At 38.9% G+C, this 24869-nt stretch overlaps 1 protein-coding gene across 1 annotated transcript in view; it reads right to left on the minus strand.

Moving 5' to 3' along the window:
- LOC146479005 (E3 ubiquitin-protein ligase rnf213-alpha-like) overlaps positions 1–24869 on the minus strand; it is a 123731-nt gene that overhangs the window by 15167 nt on the left and 83695 nt on the right. Inside the window, 12 exon segments of the mRNA XM_085111310.1 lie at positions 2951–3048; positions 3395–3432; positions 12272–12371; positions 12824–13024; positions 13396–13449; positions 15570–15677; positions 16011–16130; positions 16509–16949; positions 17122–17233; positions 17578–17823; positions 18354–18445; positions 23931–24039. Coding sequence (XP_084967436.1) covers positions 2951–3048; positions 3395–3432; positions 12272–12371; positions 12824–13024; positions 13396–13449; positions 15570–15677; positions 16011–16130; positions 16509–16949; positions 17122–17233; positions 17578–17823; positions 18354–18445; positions 23931–24039 — 1719 coding nt within the window.

The raw sequence follows: 24869 nt of genomic DNA on the forward strand, positions 1-24869 counted from the left end.
CTTCAGCAAAGATAAAAATGAAAATATCTAACGGCGTCCTGCTTGGAATCTGTACACGATGTGTGATAAATGAATAAATCACACCTAGACGGAATTTCCAAGTGTAACAGTGGTCTCTAGAGTATTGTTAAGACTAAAACTCTTAACTTTTTATTGTATACGTTTGGTAGCGCTATATGCTCATTTATAGAGTTTCTATCGCGCACGGAATGCCAAGCTCCAAGAATTAGTCTTTGTCACCACGTCGATGACCTGTCAATGATTTCAACATTCTCCAAATCTATTTGGTGACCGTGAAACACATGGTGTTTGGCTAACAAAGAGTTTTTATCCAATGTCTCTATGGCCTTTGTGTTTTCTTTCACGCGTGTTTTTAGCGCGCGTGATGTCTGACCAACGTAAACAGAATCACAGTCTTTACACTTGATCTTGTATACGACTCCTCTGAAAGCCTCTTTCTCGATCTTGTCTTTTGGCTTTCTGGGTATGTTGGAGATGGTGGGTATAGGCTTATGGGCAACCTTGATGTTGAAATCTCGAAGAACTTTTGCGATTCTCTCGGCCTTCTCTTCGACATGTTCCATGACGAGGTTGGCCAAGATGGCGCTGACTGGGGATCCCATCGGACAACCGAAAATTTGTTGGAAATGGCTGCCTTGAAATACAAAGAAATTGTTGTCAAGGACGAAATGTAGAAGTGTCATAATATTTTGGATAAATAAGTTGGTTCTCTCCAGTAGTGTTTGGTCGGAGTCTAGTCCCTTTTTAACAACTTCGATGGCAAGGTGGGTCGGAATGCAAGTAAACAGTGATACGACGTCAAAAGATACTAGGATCTCGTCAGGATCCACTGACAAGGTGCGGATCTTTTTAAAGAAAGATGCACTGTTCTTGACTGTGTATTTATTATTCAGTTTGAACTGGTGACAAGATGTTGGCTAGATATTTGGATAGTTCATATGTGGGAGATCCAATGGCGCTCATAATTGGTCTGAGTGGGACATTCTCCTTGTGGATTTTGGGAAGACCATAAAATGACGCTGGTGTGGAATCGGTGCTATGGAGTTTGCAATGAGAGCTTCAGTTTCAGCTGTTCTTTGTTACTGTCATGCGAGGCTGGTTGATCTTTTTTCTTTAGAAGAAGTTTATTGAGAGATTTTTCGGTGCTCGATGCTGGGTTCGTCGTTTAGAAGGTTGTTGATTTTGTCAATGTAGTCGTTGGTATTCATCACGACTACGGCTCGACCCTTATCCGCTGGTAAGATTGTAACAGACGTGTCCTTGGCAAGATCTCTGAGCGCTTTCTCCTCTTTACTAGTAATGTTGTTTCGTAGTGGAGGAAGCCAACTGTTGATGGCAGAGGTGACCGAAGCTCTGATGAGGTCTTTTTCGGCGTCAGGGAGCTGATCTATGCCGGATTCAGTTGAGAAAACAATTATTTGAGGCACTGGCAAACTCTTAGGATTAATAGCAAAATTGAAGTTGAGACTTAATGCTGAACGCTCGCTTGTAGATAAAGGTCTATCGGAGATGTTTACGACCCACTTCTCCTTGATGCTGGTTTCACACGTTTGTGCAAAATGTCATGGAGTTTCTTCTTGTGACTCTCCCTTCTCCGTTACGTTGTGTTTCCCACCGTGATCTTTGTTTGATTGTGAGAAGGAGGGTGTCGACAGATTCTTTACTAATCATCTCTCGGAGTTTGAGTGTTGTTTGAGACAAACGATGAGAGAGCTTCTTGATTTGTGTGTGACAATTCGAGATACGTAGCCTTAGGTAGGCTTGGCCTGCTTTCTTGAATCTTGTCTTGAATCTTGAATCTTACACTGAGCGTCGTTCGTTCAAGTGCTCTAGCCAATTTGAAGCTTGGCATTCCTTGCGCGATAGAAACTCTATAAATGAACATATAGCGCTACCAAACGTATACAATAACATTAAGAGTTTTTAAGGCTGGTTTCCATATGATCGCGGATCGCAGATCGCAATAAGGTCTGCGATCGTCTGCGATCATATGGAAACTACTTCTGCGATCGTCTGCGATCGTGATCGCAGACGATCGCAGAAGATAGAACCATGTTCTATCTAAAGGCTGGTTTCCATATGATCGCAGATCGCAGATCGCAAACAATCGCAATTGATCGCAGACGATCGCAGGAGATAGATCATGGTTCTATCTTCTGCGATCGTCTGCGATCACGATCGCAGGATCGCAGACGATCGCAGAAGTAGTTTCCATGTGATCGCAGACCTTATTGCGATCTGCGATCTGCGATCCGCGATCATATGGAAACCAACCTTTAGATAGAACATGGTTCTATCTTCTGCGATCACGATCGCAGGATCGCAGACCTCATTGCGATCTGCGATCTGCGATCCTGCGATCTGCGATCCGCGATCATATGGAAACCAGCCTTTAGTCTTTACAATACTCTAGAGACCACTGTTACACTTTGAAATTCTGTCGAGGTGTGATTTATTTATTTATCACACATCGTGCACATATTCCAAGCAGGACGCCGTTAGATATTTGCATTTTTATCTTTGCTGAAGAAGGCAACAGTAGAGGCCGAAACGTCCAGTATATATACTTTTAGCCAGTGTCAACTTTTTAATTCTTTTTAACATGCCTGGCTACGCACCTAACATTTTTAACTCTAGCATCTTCTTAATACCGAAAACTTTTCTTATTTCCAATGACAATCTTGATTACAAGAACCTAATGAAATAAGAACGACGACATGCGAATGTGCCTCAAAACATAATATTCACCTCATGTACAAGAAGAAGTTATTCTTTCCCTTGTGTCAAAATGATACATTTTCTTGAAGAATTTCATTTCATTGGATAACACGTCTTTCCCATTTATACATCAAGCAAATGCAGGATTTACGTAACAAGAATTTTCATTCTCTTCTAGAGTCCTAACACGCCAAACAATAAAGTCAGTTACCGGTCGGAAATCTGATATTTCCCCAGAAATCTGTGCTGTTCTCCTCCCAGAACTTTCCCACAGTCTGGACACTGACTCTTTTCAATTGGCTTTGAACACTTAAAGCAAAAAGGGGAAAAAATGTCAGGAACAAGTGGAACACCCAATAGTTAGCAAACAAAATATGCACGATGGTGAATAAGTGCGGAAACAATTATAACTGGTATAGACAGAAAGACAACGGATTTTGAAGAGTAACCACATCACCATAATACGTCAATGACCCCGTCAATCATTCGTAAGTCACGGTCGCTACACATATTACTATTTGGAAAAGTAGGATGATCGGTCCACAGTACCTGAGTGTGTGTGTATGTAAACTACTGAGGCAGAGCAAAGAAAACAGGCATAATGCTTGGCAGTCGATCCAAACTGCCGCAGATTTTTGAGCTTTTACAAACTTACCTCGCCAATAAAATACGGAAGCTTGCAATTTCCACATTCTGGAAAAGTAAGACAAACCACTTAACTACTGCAACACTGTGAGCTCCATAAATAGGGTGTGAGGAAAAAAGTATAGATTATGGTTAATAACATGTTATGGACAATGAGCAGGTTAGAGACCACCATCTTGAATCAACAAGAAAGACAAATATGGATGAACGTAGTAAAAATAACCAAACTGAACACACCGCGCGTCTCCCTCCTGCTCAGTAGCAAGAGAATTCAACCGGTGGGCGGACAGTCACGGGTTCGACTAAGAATCCACGTGTTTATTCACGCTTGCAGGCTCGGAAGGCCAAAAGAGACAGTTTACTTAAGAACGTGTCCACCTGAGTACCATGCAGACGAGTCTACACGACCCCCCACCGATTTCGCTCAAATTTGGCTCACTTGTTGCCCACAATGAACCTACAAACTAGACCAAACGATTTTTCCAGATACAAATGTTTAAGAGAGCTATACGAGTTAAAAGTTTTTTGTTTAAAAATGCGCAAAAAAACCGTGCCAAAAATGCAGTGGATTCATGATGTGCGTGTTTTTCCAGAATCTCAAGCCAACAAAAAATATTTCGCTAAGTAAAAGTAGAAACCTAGATCTTTATGTACAAACATAAAAATATATTGTCTTGTTTTTATATTTGTGAGCCATCAATCAAACTTGACAATTTTCACCACTTTGTGAAATAAAAGAAAATACCACGAAAATAGCGGAAGAAAGCAAACAAACGGCCATGTTTAGATTCATTTCAATGCTTTTTCCAGCTTGAACAATTGTCGATTTAAGCAATTACAAAAAAAGTGTGATGTTTACATTTTAGACGAAGAATTTGCCCCTGAAATACGGCAATCCGGGCGTTCCTGGGAGGATCACGTGACACGTGCCAGAATATCGTAATACAGAGTCCATTTGTTCATAAGTCTCCAAAACGCAAGGAAAACTTCGAGAAGATCTTTAGGAGTATTTTGAAAAACAATTTTCATGTTTCATTCCAGTTTTAACTTATTTAAAAATGATATGGGAAGCCCAGCCGCTTTTTATTTTAATTTTTTTTTGTCGCAACGCAACTTTTAGGGCATTTTATACTGCCTAGGTTACAGATGAAAAAGTGAGAAAAGTACTTATATGTTTGCAGTAAAAGCAAGTAATGATTAAGTATATCGAAAATACACTGAATTCAATATATTAAGATATTTTTATGATATTTTTATGATTTGGACTGAAGGTCTTGATCATCTTAAAATATTCATCGATTACCTCAATAATATTCATCCCACTATTAAGTTCACTAGCAGTCACTCATTAACTAACGTTCCTTTTCTCGACGTAATGGTATCTCTACATAACGGCACTATACAAACTGACCTATACACTAAACCTACAGATAAACACCAACATCTTCTTAGTTCATCATGCCATCCTCAACATACTAAAACATCTATTCCATTTAGCTTAGCTCTTCGCATCCGCCGTATCTGTTCTACTAACGCTACATTTCAAATCCGCATTAATGAATTAAAAGCTTATCTCCTCGCACGAGGATAACATAACACCTTCCTGGACTCACAATTCCTACGAGCTGCTAATATTTCTCGCACTGACGCTCTGCAAACTAACCGTAACGACTCTATTAACCACATACCTTTTGTCGTTACATATAACCCAGCACTTCCTCACCTCTCTAATATATTACGCAAACATTTTACCATATTACTTTCCTCCGACCGTTGCAGGGACGTTTTTAAACACCCACCTATCGTCGCTTACAGACGCACTTCCAACCTTCGCGACATTTTAGTTAAAGCACAGCTACCGACTGTCACCGCTCCTAACAGCACTAATTCACCTCCAGGATCTTTCCGCTGTGGACAAAATTGCGCCACTTGTCCTTACATTACTAACGGTCTTAAACATTACACATTTTCTTCAACAGGCGAAACCCGTAACATCACTTCACACATAACCTGTAACACCAAAAATTTAATCTACATGGTTCAATGTAACCGCTGCCATTTACAATACATAGTTGAAACTAAGCGACGTCTCAAAGACAGATTCAACGAACATAGACGCCCAGTTGACAAAACTAACATTTCATCCAAACCAACCACTGTTTCTGAACATTTTCTTTCTCAACCTAACCACTGCCACACTGACATGCAACTAATACCACTTGAAGTTATCCACTCCTCACGTGATTCAATCAGAAAAGCCAGAGAATCTTTTCTTATAGATTTAGCGGGGACCTTGGAACCCCACGGTTTGAATAGACGTGATGAATTTTTATTTTTTTTAATTTATTTTACTTATTTCCCCATCCTTTGGTACCACCTTGTAAACGTCATTTCCGCTGCTCCCATGTATTGCAACATCCTCCATGATATATATTGTAATTTCATTTATATAATTTAGTAACATCTAAACCTGAAGAAGGCTGGTTTGGCCAGCCGAAATATTGTTTTAAAATATATTACGTTGTGTCAGCTTTGCAGTAGTCTTTGGACTTCTCATCGTCTATTTTTCAAGTTTGGCTGATTAGATCTCCTGTGAGATCCAACGTACAAGCAAGCAGGATCTTCGTTCACGGCTTTTGCAGTTTTTAAAATATATTAAGACTATTTTTGTTCTCCGCCGTTATTATTTTAATAACGCGCTGAGAGGATTTCGTGACACGCACCAGACACCAAGAACAATTCACACGCTTCCATGCATAACCATATCAGTAGACATTTCGTCAAGATGAGCGATTTAAATGTGTTTGTTCTTTTCAGCAATATTGTAAGAGAGAATGTAACCTTTTGGCTCGAAACAAGAGCGCTAGATCTATTTTTATTGTCAAGAATTGTTCTAGTAGCACAAGAGAGCACTTGTATGGCTCTTTTAAAACCTCCCGGGAAGGAGTAGAGGAAGACGCTAAATTATGTTTGGCCCGCGTTTGATTGTTCGACGAGTCCGGAGAAGATCTCACGATTTGTCCCGCGCACAGGAACGAATTTGGCTTGGGATGGCGGCCAAGTAAAGTTTGTAAATATCCTGACCATCAGAGCAAACAGAAACCATACAGAGGGATATCCAGGGAGATGTCGAGAAAAATATACTTACACTTCGGTGTGCTTTGCGAGATTGGACAAGGTAACTCATTGTAATAATGTTGTGTTGAAATACCGGCTGCATTTTAAAATGAACGCAGCATGAGATAAAATATAAATTTTATTATGCTTCCGAGTTAAAATAGTATTATTTTGGTTTTCTAGGGATATGTAGGAAATGTTTATCTAATTACAGCGAGATTGTGCGCTACTCCGAGAAGACAACTAGTGATACACAGGTAAAATACTGTGAAATTAAAACATTAGTGCTTTTCTAAACCGGTAGTCATCCCAATAAATTTAGTTTTAGGCTATTATGCAACAATAAGGCAACATTTCACATACAGTTTTTATTTCGAAAAGTCCAGGCAGCGAGTACCAATGGAATGTATACTATCCTCTATATGCAAGTGTACAAGGGGTAGACCATTTTTTGGTTGGGGAATGGAAAATTTTGAAATAAATTGTTTTCAGAACCGTTTACACTGAAATGAATTATTTGCAAGCGCAAAAATATAGTGTATGCAGCCCCCCAAATAAATTGTTTGCTGCTGCAAAAAGGAAAAAATAAGTTGTTTGCATGCAAAACAATTTTTATCTCTTCCCCCCGTCAGAAAAAAAGGTCCGTGCCAAACAGCTTATATTTTGCGCGCTTAAAGCATGGTTGGTTATTATGGTTACAAGAAAAGACATGGTCGTCGTACCCTTCAACGCTAAAGACATCCGAGGAAGGTGAAATGTGAAGGATAATAAATTGACTCTGTTCCCACGGCACACCCTATTTTCATAATGAATGGAGGAATTTCATTTTGATAGGGGGCGCCTACTGCCGAGAGTTCTGAAAAACACCAGGATATACTCTTAAAGACATCCGCAAGAGTAGAAGTGAGTATTTTAACAGCTGCGCCTGCAGCAATAAACTGATTACGTAAGGCCGGCTAAATAAATATAAAACAATTAAAAACCATGTGAACATCGACAGTGTCGAAGGGCGCAAAGCATTGTGGATGTACCTTTTACTAAGGCGTGGTTGGAATAAAAGCGGACTTATTTCTGTCAAACTATCGGTAACTGAAAAATGTCCCTGCGTTGTGCGATTACATCCAATATTACCAGGAAACAAGGCCGGATGTACATATTTCTGGTCTTGCAGGGCCACCCGAAATCCTAGCCCACTAGTATAAGGGACGGCCTATTATTTTGGGGGTAGGGGAGGGGGGAGATGAAAACTTTTGAAATAAATTGTTTACAGAGCCTTAATACTGAAATAAATTATTTGCACGCGATAAACCGAAATAAATTGTTTGCAGCTGCATAAAGGAACCAAATAAATTGTTCGCAATCAAAAAATATTTCGTTCCTTCCCCCCGCCAGAAAAATAACGATCAGTCTCTAATATATACATAATTTTCTTTTCTTTTAAGAATCGACCAGGTATGTATAGGGGGGAACTGGAGCTTCCTGACCTTTCTGTGTTAGAAGAAGAAATGTCGCAGCTGGTTGTTGGGGACGATGAAGAGTCGGAATACATGTCTACCCCTATGCGCAGAGAGCACTCCGGTTTAAATTGCACTAAATAGAAATATCAGCATGTTAACAGATGGCAGGGTCAGTCCAATCCAATTCCAGCTTACTCAACCACTAGCTGAGAGCGCAAAGAGTACACAGTATTACATAAAGCGTAAAGCGGCAGAAGTTATCACCGCCAGCCTTAACTGCTTTGCCCCTGGGCAGTCAAAAGAGTTGTTTGATCTTGTTACCGTTCAGACCGCAGGACCAGAAGACGAAAGTCCTGGCGACAAGGTGATAAAGGAGCTGATTTCCCTCTATGAAGAATCAACCTCGTGGTACACAAAGATGACAGTGCTTTCCGTTTTTGTAAAGCATTACACGAAATCACAGCTACAACAGATGATACCAGGCTTAGCCATATGGCGGATAGACCAGGCAAGGAATAATGCGGCAGTGGTTGGGGCCGGTGTGAGTGAGGAGCGGCAATCTGCTCACTCTACAACTGCTTTGGCCTTTCTTTCTTTTCTTTCTTTTATTTTATTTACTATTTGCATTAATTTTATAGTTTGCTTGCTGTAATTTTTCCGATGCCTAAAAAGTTCCATGCCAGCGGTAAGACCCTGATAACTTGGGTATCCTGTGGTACTAATACTGGTACTAATACTAATAATTGTGATAAAAAAAAACCCTTGTAAATTGCATGTTGTCGATCTCGAGGACTTAAAATGAAGAAAACAAATTAAGTTAAATTCGAGCAAGATTTTCTTTATTAACAGAATGATTTCACAAACAAAACGAGTTTAAGACAGAATTTGAAAGCATGGAAGTAAACAAGATGAATAAATGTCTCTGTAAGTTTTACGTTTCAGTGACGAGAAAAGAAAACAGTTTTTATAATCTGAAAACTAGTTCAACTTTGCCTATTGTTATGGTTTAAATTTTTTAAGACAATAAGCCTTTTGTTGTCCGTCCGTAGGGATTTTTCTGTCCTGTCTCGCGAAGTTATAATCGGGTCAAATCGGATTCAGTCGACAAATTGTCGCTGATGACAATTTTTTCCCAACGGTTGCCTACTTGAGAAAACGAAAACAAACTTACCGGGGGTACGTCAACAGGTTTGACTAAGTTTTCGTCGTAATGCGCGCGCATGTTTTGCCTAACTCAGCCAAACTGTTCTTTACTTTTATTTTGGTCATTAAGTGAGTATTATCTTTTTTAGCTCATATTTTATCGAGCAAGCGGCGATGAGTAGCTGGAAGCGATGAGAAAGGGGCGGCTGCTACGTTTTATCTCAGTTTCATATTCTTTATACGCTATGCTACTTTGAAAATGACTTCTGTCTAAAATTCGTGCAAAATCATAACTGTTGTCGATTCGCCAACTGTTCCACTGCTAAAAACAACTCAATAAAGAAAGAAAAGGAAAGAAGAAATACAATGAAGACACACCGCTTTATGTCGCGAGTGCGCGAAAAGGCGGGTTTACCTAAGCTATTGTTAGGCCTCGCGTTTTTGTTGTTTGGTCTATTGAAGCAAGTAAACATCGCTGTTGAAGGTAAAACAATAGGTGCAATTTTCGCACCTTCTCTATCTTAAACTTCGAAAACATTTTCTAGAAACTGAAACTTCTTTCTCGACGATCTCTTCTGATTGCGTGAGCGAAATGGTTCCTGTCAAATGACAATAGCGGAATGATTGTTGTCAAGTGCACGCGTCTCTGTTACCATTTACCATTAGCATAACTAGTACTCATTGACCATTTATGACAACAAGAAGAACAATGGAGTTAACTAAGCGCGAATTTCAAAGAAGCTCAGTTGCGTTAAAAAAATGTTATAGGTCGGTAACTTTTCTTTATAAGCAATTCGTAGAACGAGCTGAAGAAAGGTCATCGTTAGAATTTCATTCATGTTGCTTACAGGACTTGACAAACGTTGGCAGCACGCGCCTCTACGTGGAATGCACAACGGCCATGAAAGCGTTCAAGTTATACTTACACTAGTGGAACTACTGCACATAATTGATAGTGGCGTAACTATATACGGTAGTTCTTCGCTGCAGGTAGACTACTTTCCTCACAGCGGCTTTGGCTTTAAAAGCACCTGGCCTATTGCCGGTCATTAAACAAACCAGAAAAAAATCCTTATTACTTCTCATAAATTTTCAGTTTCTTATCCGATGACTGGGTCTTGCTTTTAGTTGTTTTGCGCTTTTACATTTGTATTTTAGAATACAAACCCTAGCCCTGTTAGCGTGCTTCTGAAGGTTCCCATTCGCCGGTTTGCGCGAAGAAGGGAAATACATTGAAACGTCAACAGCCCGCGCGTCATGTAACAAATTTTCCCTTCCGTACCCCGGTAAAATTGTCGTTGTTCTAAGCGACATTTCCCTTATCCCACCCCCGAGAAGGGTGATATTGTCAACATCTGGTCATCAACGAAGATTTTGAATCTCGCGGTCGCAAATTTGCTAAGCGTCGGTTCTTTCAAGCTTTTGTTCTAGAAACAAAAGAGCCTCAAAGATCCAAACAATAAAAATGCCCATAAAAGGAAGTTAATCCAGTGCCATTGTCTACCAAAAATTAAACACAAAGTTTGATAAGTTGTTGTCGGTTCGAGCGGCTCTCGACCACCATCTAAAGTCACCGCCTCACAACAAAATATTTTCATCTGCGACAACCGTGTACTTGTTTAGTGAAGCCAACAAATGACGTAATTCCTAACTGAAGCAGCTTATCTCCGAGGGCAATTTATAAATGTCCGTTAACCGGCGAAGCCATCATGTCAACAAGAAATTGTGCAATAAAATGCTATCGCTAACACTTGTGATCCCGGCTCGAGTTTTACACTTAACAGCCTGGTTCATCTCCATCTATTTGGGTAAACGTGTCGGAGAAACCCAACATTCATTCACAGAAGTCAGTGCTTCGTCTCAATGAAGCGGCACTTATAGAATACTGACATTCTCCTTGAGGCCGTGTGCAGTTTATCGATTGCGCATGTGATTTCGATTGAGTAGGTGATCGGCAGATTGCGCGTCTCTGTTCATTGACGCGTGACGATTTGAAACAAACAAACAAAATCGACATCTTTCGGACGGTACTTGTTTTTCTCTGATAATCACCTGAGTAATTATACTAAAACAATTATTCGCCTCAGGCTCAGTAAATATTGGTGAATATTCCCCTCGACTTCGTCTTGGGGAATATTCACCAATATTTACTGAGCCTGAGGCGAATAATTGTTAAATATTCAAATATAATATGAGCCCAGAATGTCTTTACCAGAATCAGTAGCATGTTTTACCAGATGTCAACAGATGTCATAGTCCGGCCTATTTTTCATTCGACTGTCATCGTGAGTGAAATACCGATACAAAATATCTGTTTCGCATGGCTATACGTACGTAACTTCACACAGATTTTATCACATTTATACACTCCTAAACAAATGAACTTTATGGAAATGGTGTAATTTTGAGCAGAAACATGGCCGCATCCGTGATATTTTAAGCGATTTTCACTAGAAATTCGAAAAATCTCGATTTTTGAAGGTTTTCTTGGATGCATTATTATTTTCGAACACAGTTATCGCATCCTCTTCAAATTTAGTTGACTCGAATAAGTATAGTATTCATTATAAATTGGCAAAGATTCTTTATTATATCAGCATCCAATCGTCTCTGAGCAAGTTGTAAACTTCATGGGCGAATTTACCATGGTTTTACTTAAAATTGTGTGTCATTTCACCCGAACCACTGTATCTCGTGAACTATTCGGACTTTCGGAAAAATATTTGGCAGGCTTTTAAATTGGACTTATTCCAACATGTACACAAAAAAGTATCAAATTCTGGAGGGTATCATGTATACTTAAATTTTGATATTGCTTGGATCTCACGTGAACACGTTCTTAAGGGTAATGATGAATTACCATTCAGCTTATAGTTTAACGTCTGAATTCTACTTCGCATAGCGTCTGTTAGAACCAACTACAGATTATGCAAGTATTTGAATGGTAGAGACAATAATAATAATGATGATGATGATGATGATGATGATGATGATGATGACAATGATAATAATAAAATATTTATATTGCGCAAAATACACGTAAATATGATTAAATGCATTGCATGAAAGTAAATTAGCAACATTAATAAGTTATCCAAAATAACTAAAAATATTATATAAAAAACCATGGATCTATAAAAATATTGCGCGGAGGTCGGAACAACACTCACCATACCACTGTCCAACATGATAAATTCCTTGGATAGTCTGGGCGATAACTTTGATGCACTCGAGATAGTTGTCCTCGGGCATGGTTGGTAGGTAAGAATTCTACATCATAGTGCAAAGACAAAGACAAAGTGTTTGCAGTAAAAAACGATTTTTCTTTTTAAAATTAGGCTTTTGTCATTTTCTCTTAACCATAAAAATTGTCAAGACATGCACATGGAGAAGTTTGGGTTCACTTTTGGAAGCCACTTCTTAATCTTTTTCCCACTTTCTTGTACCCTTTATGTACTTCACGACCCTTACAGTCCAAATTTTTCAACCATTTTTCCTTTAGTGCCTTCGTGGTACAAATTACTGGCGGCAACTGGAAAGACTAAAATGAGCATACACAGGGAAGAGCCATTGACCAATATGTTTCCACTTTTCAAACGGTGACAGAAACCACCTGGTTAAGCACCCCGTTCCTGAATGACGATATTGAAACTAGGCAATCGAAACAGCCGCGATCAAAATTATAAGCAACCCAAAACATTCTATGATGAAAAAAAAAATACCTCCATCTTAGATGGATCCGCCATTAATACATAAAGAGGTTCAGCAAGTGACCCTGGACCAACACACTGCAAGGCTACTGAAGTGTGGATAACTATTTCTGCTAACACGTGTTCCTGTGGACTCTTTCCAGGAAACACTTGAAGCCCCCCGAATTGGCCTCCCTGGCTATTTTCGAGAAGTTGTCTGGCAAGAGGTCGAGCCTTCAAAGATGGAACACAGCACTAATGTTACTATCAAGCAATAAGTCAGATTGGGCGAAGACTTTATAATACTTCATTACCAAATGAAGAATTTTTTTCATTTAGACAGGGAAAAAAAGGCAACAAAATAGTAGATTATAATATTCGTAGAGTAGGTTTATCAGTTGAAAACCTGAATTCTGCGTTTACCCTCATAAGTAAATGTCTGATATTTGAGGAGAGATAAAACTGACAAAAAGGAAAATATTAAAAATAGAAAATTACTACAAATTTCAAAGGAAACGGAAGATTACCTAAATTCTAACGTTATACTAACTTTATGTACATGAGTATTATAAAATAGGTCTTCTGCAGGGGGTTGTTTATCTCACCGTCGAGGAAACATTTTCTCCATTCTGGATAAAATCATCCAACTTTTCCTTGACCTAAAGTGTTGAACAAGAAGAGATAAGTCAGAAACATTCAAATCAACACAAACATCCTAAAAATGAGTTTGACGACCTGTTGAGAAAGCCGAAATCCCGTGGGCGGTAAAATGCCGTTTGCAGGGTGTAGTACTGTATGTTGATCCACATACAGTGAGGAAAAGATCAATGCTTTTCACTGATGAAGAAGGTTGTAGTATTTCACCAAAAACTGCCACAGAGGTTAGAAACGGTGGTGGCCTAGAGTTTGTATTTAAATCAATAGTGTAGGACACTCGCTTGGCTTAACAGAGAGGCACCAGAAATCTTTGTAGCTTTTTTATTCTTTAAGCACTGGTTCTTCACTACATCAACTCTACAACAATTCTACTCAATTTTACGTCTACTCTACAAGTATCACTCAAATCACGCCTTACTTTATAGTGTTTTGTAAACATGTTTACGACTGCAATTCAACCAAGGCCGGGTGGTCCCAACCAGAGATAGGAATTGGTTTTTTCAAAAATACACTAACAGGAAAGAACAAGACAACTGTTCTAAGAAATAGACAGAAAGTGTTTTGCCTTTATTTCAACCTTCGAGGAGGCCCAAGCCAAGGTTAAAGGAAGTAGGCAAACCTGTCCACAGCACAACTGTTAAAAGGGAAGTATCACGGGGTTTTTGATCTCTTTTGTTAAAAATGGTGTAAAAGACCTACAAAATAATTCTAAAACAACGAGAGGGGAGAAATCAACTCAATTCTTGACAGGAACATCTTATACTCTGTTCTAACGCATTTTCGAAACAAAAATACGAAAACTTGAAAAACATTAACCGTACATTTTTCAAGTTTCGATCCCTTCTGACCTAGCCTTTATCTGGCCAGGCAGAGGCAGTAATCGACATTTTTATTGCGCTGCGGTGATAACTTATAACAAACTAGACAATTGTTGTTTTGTTTCTGTTGTCAGACAAAAATTTTTGAGTTTTGAAATGAAATGAAATTTTCGTGATACTTCCCCTTTAATTCTAATCTTTGAACAAGAGGAAAATGTCAAATAATCTGGAGAATATCCATCAAAACTACCGAAAGGAAATAACAACTGTATCGTAAAATTAAAGTTGAAAGCACACCCTTACATTAGCTTCACAACAATGGTTCAGTTTTACCTCGGATTTACCGAATTTAATTTTCTTTTCTGTTCGAAATTCCACTTGGATTCTAGGGAAGGGTCGTCAACCATTTCGTTTATGGTAAAGTTCCCCGGATATGAAAAAACTTTCCTTCCCTTTTTCTTTTTGGATGGCCGTTGGATAGCAGCTGTAAAGCACTATTCCAGTTTTGAACAACCGAGACAACAACTGATATTGGACAGACTGTATTCGATGAATAAGAATTATTAGCTCTTTGTTAAACAAAGAAAATTGGTTTTCCCCTCCAAGCTTTTGGATTCCATCTATCGTGAGAGTCAGCGGAGTCGTGGACCTTGATCCAGGTCCCCTAAGTTGTCATCCACACTGAAATGGCGTTCATACTTGGCTGTTTCATCGTGTCACGCATAAATGACTTCCAGCAGTTCCCATTCCCCTAGGGCATTAACGGGGCATTTTTCAACATTGTCCGTACTTGGAGCCGGGCATTAGCCTACCCTCGGGCATTTGATGACCTCGTGATTTTCACCTCAAACTGTTCTCACTTTGTTTGAATGATAGGTTCACCAGTAAAGGCAATAGATTCTTGATTAACTACGTCTGAAGACGGCACATCAACAGAACGATCTCTGCCACAACTGAGAAATATTACTTATCCGAGACTTAGTTTGGCGTCAATGGCTTATTTGAATAAAGGTAAGCTCAAAGGCGAATATATCAACGTCTTTTTTAAACTGCACCGTAGGGCATTTGACCAGCTCGTTTGTCTCGGCCTCGGGGCATTTGCCAGTTTATTGTCAAAAAATGCTTATGCCCGGGGGCACTGAACCGGGGGGAAGGAACTCTTGGAATTGACTGATCTATGAAAACTTGGATAAAAATGTTTTTTTCTAACGCAAACCGTTTTATTCAACATTTTGCATGGTGCAAATGTCGTTTAACTGGTTAATGCAGAACGATGCTGAGTGAAATAGATGTTTAGTCCCTACCTCTCCAGGAACGTTCTGTTGTTGAAAAAACGCATAGGCCAACGTTATTTCACGGTAGAATGCCAGGAGAAGAAGAACGTCTTTGTAGACACCTTGAACTTCACTCTTCTGCAAAGACGGTCAGGGACAAAAACGTTTGAATGACTAATATCAATCAAAACAGAGCGCATTGTTTGGTCTACTCGAAAATATACTCTAATCTTAAACTCCGCTAAACTAATCAATTTTCACTGTTCACTGTCACCTAACTGCCGTTGCAGGCTAAAAGTGTGTCACTTAAAGGCCAGCGAACGACATTTTTTTACGAATGAAGTACTGGGAAGGGATAGTGCATTGACGAGGTAACAATGAGATCTGGTTTACCACAATATAAACATTCATCATCATTTCTGATTCTAAGTGTAGAAAAAAAAGTTCCGTCCTACGAATGGTGATTCTTACCGTGATGGCAGTGACAAGGTCTTCGGTATTCCCTCTGATCACTGCTTTTGCCAGTCCTTCACGAATGTCACGATACTGATCCTCATGAACAACAAACCTGTCCTGGATGACATCTTCCTCCTGAAAATAAAATCCTTTTTGATGACGAAGTTTGAGGTCACTTGAGCTACATTCGCTTGATGATGATGATGATGATGATGATGATGATGATGATGATGATGATGATGATGATGATGATGATGATGATGATAATGGCGATCAGGTGATAGAAGTGATGAACGTGACTGATGGTGATGGTGGCGGTGCTTGGTGATTATGGTGGGTATGGCAAGGGTGACGTTGATTGTGGTTACGGTTATATGTGATTTATTGAGAACATTTTCTTCACGTGAAAATCAGATTTCAGTTTAAAGTCTAAGTATGCTCAATGATACAGACGTTTTTACGCTATTTATTTATATATTTATTTATTTATTTATTTATTTTTCTGGTTCTTACCTGTCTAGCCTCAGGTGGTACAATCCACTCCAGCTCCTGGTACCCAACAAGAGACCTGATGCAATCAAAGCCATAACGTCTGACAAGCTGCTTTACAAGGAATAGCTGGGGTGTTCTGCTGGAGCCTTCAATACAAAGTCGTTTAGCAGAATGTAGTAGTGACATCAGCTCCCTCTTTGCATCAAGATCTACAGAATTGCTTGCGCCTCCTTCGATGAAAAACTTGTAAAGGTAATCTGCTACTAGCGTAAGTACGTAGCGCCCTTTGGCAACGCTTTCCAGTAAACTGGCGTTCATCTCAAAAAGGCCGTCATCATTGATTGCAACAGTCTCAGTCTTGAAAGCAGTGAACACTTCATCGCAAATCTTTTTGGCGTGTTTGAGTTTAACCGTCAACTTCGAATCGACAATTTTTGCTTGGTACCGACTTATCATTGTGTCCTGAAATTAAATAAAAGCAAATACGAAAACATAAAATTGCTGGCATAACCCTTTTATCAAAATTAAATTAGAACCACATACAAAGCCACCATATCAGACAGTTTAAAAGGTGCAGTAATGGTCTTGCTATATTACATCTTCACAGAACCAGCAAAGCAAGAAAAACACTTACCTCCATACACTGAACGCAAAGGAAGCAAACTTCTTTAATGTGCTGGGGTTCGGGCCTCAAGCTCTGAGCTTCGTGCAAGAAAACGTCCAAATGTTGCTTCACTAACTTCGTGCTAAAGCAAGACCAGAAAACAAAATTCACTTCAGATATACATCTTCAAACGTGGTATCCACTTCACTCAGGATATGCTACAAAAAAATGGGGGGCCAAAAGAATTCATGATAAAGGTAAACTATTTTATAACATTATTATAACGATTATAACAATATCGCTTAGTTCAATTGGAATTTTGAGTTCATCACAGCATTTCCTTTGATAAAAAAAAGAGTTACCCGGGAATTAGCTGTGACACGGAGGGAGCTAAAAGCAGCATCTTTTTCGTAATTTTACTAGACGTGCTGTGTTTCTTATAATAAAGCATAACAACCATAAATTCCAGCTTACATATTGGTTTACCTTGAGCGTAGAAGTTGCTGGAGAAGAAAAGAACGCACCACAGGGGTGGGGTCGATACCATAATCGGGAAAAGGTGAGAAATCTTTAGTCTGTGCTGACTGCCGACCAATCACATAGCGCATTAGGAGGGAAAGAGCGTCTTCTTCAAGATCTTTGGATGATTCACCAAAGCAAAACAACGATACCACCTCCATGAAAAAGGCATTGCATCGACGACGTAGCTCAGAATCAATTTTTTCATCGCCCCTTTAACAGGAAAAAGCTCTTTAAATTGTTTTTCTTCGGATAAATTAAGTTGACAATAGGGACCTCACGCAACCACTTAAACTACTTCTCGATTATTCCAGATAGGTCAAATTATAAAATGTGGCCCAGCTGTCCAGGTATAGCATTATTGAGAACGGCGTTCAAGTTCAAAAAGAGGATAAAAAATTTACCGCCGTGTGCTCACGTTCTCCATTAAACATTGAACTTGGCCCTTTCACGTTATTTCGCAGAGAACGGGAAAAAAAAACTACGAAACGTTATGACACACCAGGAGAACAATAGCTCATGATTGTTGCTCGTACGATTGTATTGTTTTTGGGTGTACTGGTTACTATCGCCTTAGTAGCTGCTTAACTTAAACCTTATTCTCTCACATGCTTCGCAGGTTGGCCGCTCTCTTATAACTTCAGACCAAGTAGTGTGCACTTAACTAATTTCAAAGTCCCTAAAAGGACAACTTCCCCAGAACAAAAAGTCAGATACTTTTTCGCACACTTATACCATTTTACCTCCTCTGGACCTCTTCGATGTAATTAATCAGGAATTTCTCGATGGTCTGTAAAGACGTCAGTAGTGAGAAGTCTGCCTCCTCTCCCAGAGCCTTCACAAATACAAAACATGAAAATTTTTACATGTTACTTTCTACAGGGAACTGGTTCGGCCAAAACGTTTCATGACACCACAGAACTATTTCAAGAAATGATATTAAGAAATCCCCAAGCGCTTTACATTTTGAGAATTTTAGAAAAGTTCAAAAATTCGCTAAAAATACATTTTTTTATTTGGGAAATGGGTGCAAATTTCAACAATTTTTATCGAAACAGTACAAGAGCGCGGAAGCTCCTATTGACTTGATATTACTCATGTATTTAGCAGACAACCAAAGCTTTAAAACCTAATAAAAAGGTTTTGCAAAATGACTATTGTAATATAGTTTCTGGCTTTTATTGTGTGCACCCTGATTGTGTGTTGTTTTGGCAGTCAAAATAACGCCCAGCTTCAATCGTCAAAAGTCGATCCTGGTATGTCACAATTGAAAAATGTACTATACTAAACGAACGAACTGTTATTATATTATTTATACCTGAAGTTTCAGCTCTGCAAATTAAAACGTTTATGAGTAATAAAATTTTAACTTGAGTCCCCCAAGTCGCCGTGCGCGACAAGAACGTGGAATGTAAACAAAGGAAAACATATGCAAATCGAGGAGAAAATCACACGGAAGTTTTAACTAGACCATCAAAGCGCAAGGAATTGATGAAAATTCTGTTATCTAAGTATTGCTACCTGGGAAGCTAATAAAGCGAAAGTGTTCGTCGAATAATCTAAAACAAGGAAAAATCCTAAAACCAAGTAATAAAAAAACAGCGATTGGCTTTGCACGGTCACGAAATTCCCTGTTCCGAAGTAACAGGCGTTCGGTCTATCAATCATTTCATCTTCAAAACCCCATCGGCAAACTGTGTATTTTTATTTTATTTTATTAGCTTCGCCAACAGATAATAAATTAACTTAGAAAAAAATGAACTATGAAATGAAAGTCAAAATTATTGTAAATGACCTCTCAACAAAATGGAATGACAGCGGCTATCAAGGCCACAAACAAAACGGTCCGTAATAGTTGTATCCCAAATTAAATAAACTATAATTGTTTGTGTTCGAAGCCAAAAAGCATCAAGATGCAGGTATATCAAAGCAAACATTTACAACAATGATGAACACACCTTCCAGGTAGGGTTTTCTACAGACGTCCATCTCCTCCAAGCCGGCTTTGAGATACTCTTACGAAATAATTGGTTTTCGATGTTCGTCCAGGATTTTTAGAAGCTAATACCCTCCACCCAGTCACAGTCTTAGCAAGTGTTCATCATCTTTCTCGTGATGTAAGGCTCTGTAGCTCATCTGATCGAATAAAATGACTTAAAAACTAGCGAGTAACTGAAATTGTAACATATGTCCGTACAAAGGTTTCGGCGCCAAATGCTGGTTCTTTAATTTGGTGTCAAGTTACATGTATGGTCAGTGATTTGAATAAATTACCCTTCAGCCCCTCATGCAACATTCCTCGTGTACAAGTAATCACCTGATTCTGTACAGTATTTCGAAATCCAAACAAACTACATTGCATAAGCGACACATGGTATAAATCTGCAGCGTTTATAACGCTATGTGTGGAAAGAAAAAATGTTGTGCAGTTTTTTTACTCTTGTTGATGGAAATTTTAAATGCGATGTTAGCCAGGAATATCCTGGTCAATGCGAATGTATACCTCTTCTTAAATATGAACGAGACATCAAGAGAAATCTGGAAAGTATGGCCTTAGTGAAGATCCATCGTAAGAAAGTGAGATGAAACTGCTACTTGCTCGTGCAGGTAAACGACATTTGGTTTAATTTTTACTTTGTTTTTAATCTTGTTGCGTGATTATCGCGTGAGAGTACCATAACGAAGGGTTTTTTTTTTAATCAGGAATTTTTTCGCCGGATCGATAACTCATGGGAAAAGAAATCAAGGCCGATACCTTGACAACAGGTAACGCTCAGTCTTGAAGTTTTTGTTGTTGTTGTTGTTTGTATTTGGGACACTCGACTATTTTAAAATTTTCATTAAAAAAAAATTAAGGATGGCTGAGAAAACCCCTACGTAATCGGAAAGATCAACTCAAAACTAATAAGAGCAATGGAAAAAATAATACCAATATAGCAATATATAAAGCTCTTTTAAAACTAAAACATAATACACTGAATTTATTCGTTTTACCCATCGTTTTGACAATTATAAATTTCCCTATTTACAGAATCCGAAAACAGGTGGTTAGAATCTACATTTTCTCCGGGGAAATTCAAGTCTCTCGGCCATAAAGACAGAAAGCATGTTGACGACGACAAGTCTCCCAAAACAGAGGAGAGTTCCAGTGACATTCAGGAGAGTCAGACCAAGCATGGTGTATACATTTGCCTAGAGAGTGGATGTACAAGGGTTTTCCAGAGACATTCGGCATTGACGAAACATCTATCCTCTGAGAAATGCTTACGGTCCCCGGAAAAACACACTCTTATGGATCTTGCCAAGCTTGGCTATCAGCAGGTTTTAGAAGAGGGCGTCGGTGTTGTGCCAACCTTAAGAACCAGCAGTGTTGCAAGCAAAAAATCCAGGGAACGTTTAACAGAGGGATGGGTGTTGCGACCAGCTAAGAAGGCGTATCGTTTTAATGAAAAGCAGAAGGCCTACCTCACTGCTAAATTCAACATTGGTCAGTCCACTGGACGGAAAATCGACGCAAGTCTTCTAGCACGTGATATGAGACGTGCCCATAGTTCGAATGGCGAGCGGCTTTTTTTTAAAATCAACTGAGTTTCTGACCTCTCAGCAGATATCTTCATATTTCTCCCGCCTTTCTGCGCTAACTCGCCAGCAGACCCATGAAGTCGACCTTGCAGCTATTGAAGAAGAAATAAACTGGGGAGTCTCTCCTGGCGCCCACCCGCTGACCAAAAAGCCTGAGGACTCTGGGTATGAGATTGGTCCTGTCCCTTAACATCGAGAAGGAGACCTCCTTTTTTACTTCCACCAGTCTGTCGGTCATTTCTTTAAGTAATATTTTATGTAAGTAAAGTAAAGAAAACTAAGTGGAGATCTAAGCCTCGGTTTTCGCCGCTCTCTCGGGTTCGATCTTGTCCTTCCCCGAGAAGAGACTTTCGGGGGAGGAGCGCGGGCTCATTGCACAGTCCTCCTTATTTAGTCACGATTGTGCGATGTTTTGCTGGTGGTTACCCTCAAAGGAATAACAAAAGAATATGTTATATTTTATTTTCACAATACCGTGTACAGCAACACGTGACTTGAAAAATGTGACAGGCCGTTAACACAACACCAAAGTGGCTTCTTCGTTTTCTGTGTTTATGCGATGATTATTTACTCCCTATCTATAAATAGTTCTAATGGACAAATAAGTTAGTCTCTTATTATGAAATATTTAAACAAGACGGAGGGTTTTACTCTCGTGAGAACTGTGCACACTTGGAACACGGAACACGACATAAGGTCAGTGAGTAAACAATCCTAAAATGTTTTTAATTATAAATTTGCGATGCAGGAAATCTAATTCCCAAGTAAGTATTATACTTTTCTAAGATTAATTTAAACTCTGATTTATTTTGTTGGATCTCGTTACTTTTTGGACTTAATATCGCGTAGTATAGCCAAGGGACGGACGACTTAAAATGGAATCGTCGATGGCCCGTTATAGCCTCTGTCATTTCTTTATATTCTAAAAATAAACTTATATTTTATGGTTCATTTCTATCAGACCTCAATATATCTACTTTTACTAACATTGTTTGTTTGCTCCATGGTGCATTTTGAAGGCTTCTTTAGAAGCGTTTGGACTTAAAATGATTGAATTTTTTAACTTGGAACCATTCGCGCGAGTTCATCCGACCCGAGTTCATGAGCCCTCCAGCCCTAAAATAGCTTTTTCAGTATTATTATTATTATTATTATTGGACGGATAATTTCGCTTTATTAGTCTCTAAGATAGCAATACTTGTTTAGATAACAGAATTTCCATCAACTCTTTGCGCTTTGATGGGCTAGTTATAACTTCCGTGTAATTTTCTCCTCGATTTGCATATGTTTTCCTTTCTTTGCATTCCACGTTCTTGTCGCGCACGGCGACTTGGGGGACTCAAGTTAAAATTTTATTACTCGCAAGCATTTTAATTTGCAGAGCTGAAACTTCAGGTATAATTAATAAAATAACAGTTCTTTCGTTTAGTATAGTATTTGTTTCAATCTGTGACATACCAGGATCGGCTTTTGACGATTGAAGTTGGGCGTTATTTTGACTGCCAAAACAACACACAATCAGGGTGCACACAATAAAAGCCAGAAACTATATTACAATAGTCATTTTGCAAAACCTTTTTATTAGGTTTTAAAGCTTTGGTTGTCTGCTAAATACATGAGTAATATCAAGTCAACAGGAGCTAATGCGCGCTTGTATTGTTTCGATGAAAATTGTTGAAATTTGCACCCATTTCCCGAATAAAACAATGTATTTTTATCGAATTTTCGAACTTTTCTAAAATTCTCAAAATGTAAAGCGCTTGGGGATTTCTTAATATCATTTCTTGAAATAGTTCACCCACAGGGATGTTTGGGTAGTATCAGCCAAAATTCGAATTTTTAGAACTGATTTGAGATTCTCGATATTTTCCGACATTGGCTCTAAAGATTCTTCCAAAAGATTTCTGGGCTCAGTTTTGACTAACCCTTTTCTTTACCTCTAGCCTCCAATAATTTTAAACCATTTTTAACGAGCGGGATGAAAACATCGATTAACTTTTAATCGGAGATTAACGTTAATCGGCTTTCGAACAATCTGGCCCAGTACATTAGGGCTATGTGGAAGCTCTATTGTCTCGAATCCCCGCTATCAGAAGCCCCGGCTACCTCGAATCCCTCATTATCTACAATAGAAAATGAAACCACGGGATGATTATATTGGAACTAGATAGGCGACGTAATAATCACAGGCTGCCCAAGCTCAAGCTGTGAGCGATGATCGTCTTGCGTAATAGCGGTCACCGCTAAAATATAAGAGTTTGTATGGGAATATTTACGATCGGGTTTAGGAGGTACAAATACTAGAAATTTCTTAATAAAAATGACATACCTTGCTTCTAATGTGTATTACGGATTGTCTTTGTTCGATTTTGTGCTGATTCGAGGCCATTTTAGCGAGTTTTCAATTCCTAGGTTTCCCACTCCGGCTAAGGAAGTGATATAACGCTAAAATGGCCTCGAATCAGCACAAAATGGCAAAAAGACAATCGGTAATACACCTTAGAAGCAGGCTATGTCATTTTTATTAAGAACATTCCAGTATTTGTGCCTCCTAAATCCGACCGTAAATATTCCCATACAAACTCATATTTTCGCGGTGACCGCTATTATGCAAGATTGGGCCGCCTGTGTAATAATGGACATTGTGTTTTGTCTGGTCACATACCCCTCTGTTTATTTGTTTGCTTTTTGTACTTTTTTGCATATGTTTGGATAAATAGACATAACGAACTCTGTACCTTCCACAGCCGGACCACGCTTTCCAAATTAAAGCCATCGTCTTGTTCATTGAATAAAATCACATGTTCTACAAACAGCCTGACCGCTCCTGCTCTCTGCCATATCAACCTGATAAAAACGAAGAGAAAAAACACATGTAGTGGACTGGAGGACATCATATTCGTTATTCTTTTAATAAATTTGAGTTAATTTTGAAAGCTAGTGAATAAAACACCGGCACGAGAAAATTGAAACACTGCACTCTTTAAGTAAGAGAATATCTCTTGAATAACTAGCGTCTTGGAAAAGGCCTGAACTTGTCATAGGCATCAACGCTAAGTAAAATATTGCAGTATTGGAGTGCTTAGGAAAGGATTGCTTTACGGCAAAGTCAACACCTGTAAACTTTGCAACATTTCCTTAATTTTTATCAGGGGCCTCAAAAACTTGGCCACTTTGCTAATTTTTTCACACTTCACCCATTGCTGGTATTCCTTAAGTTTAAGGTCATATTTTCGCAAACACATTAACAATTAGTGAAGAGAAAACAAAAGGAAATCTAGGAAGTTTGGATATGGGATGAAACGCTTGTCCTTGTGTTTGATATATCACATTAAAAATCTAGTGAAAACTATGTCACATCCACACAGCTGCAAAGGGCGTATTGAAGGATATTTTCCCAGGAGTATTTTACTCACAGTGCTTGAGGGTATGGCGGAGTTTTCAAGAATTCGATTCCCGTCAAACAGCATTCGGTTGCTATATAGCTATACAAAAGTCTGCAAGCGTTCAAGCTTTTGAAGTAACTTATATCAAACACGACCTGAGGAAAAGTTAATCGGAGAGCTGAGTTAAAAAAACGAAGCGCAGCTGTCGAGTGTTTGATTTAGCTTCTCAAACGATTAATAATTCTTGGAGAATTGAAAGCAAAAGTTGCCAAACTTTATGATAATCAAGAT

The sequence above is a fragment of the Pavona decussata genome, unplaced genomic scaffold (genome assembly GCF_977016875.1).
Source record: "Pavona decussata unplaced genomic scaffold, jaPavDecu1.1 SCAFFOLD_61, whole genome shotgun sequence".
In the NCBI taxonomy this organism is placed as follows: Eukaryota; Metazoa; Cnidaria; class Anthozoa; order Scleractinia; family Agariciidae; genus Pavona; species Pavona decussata.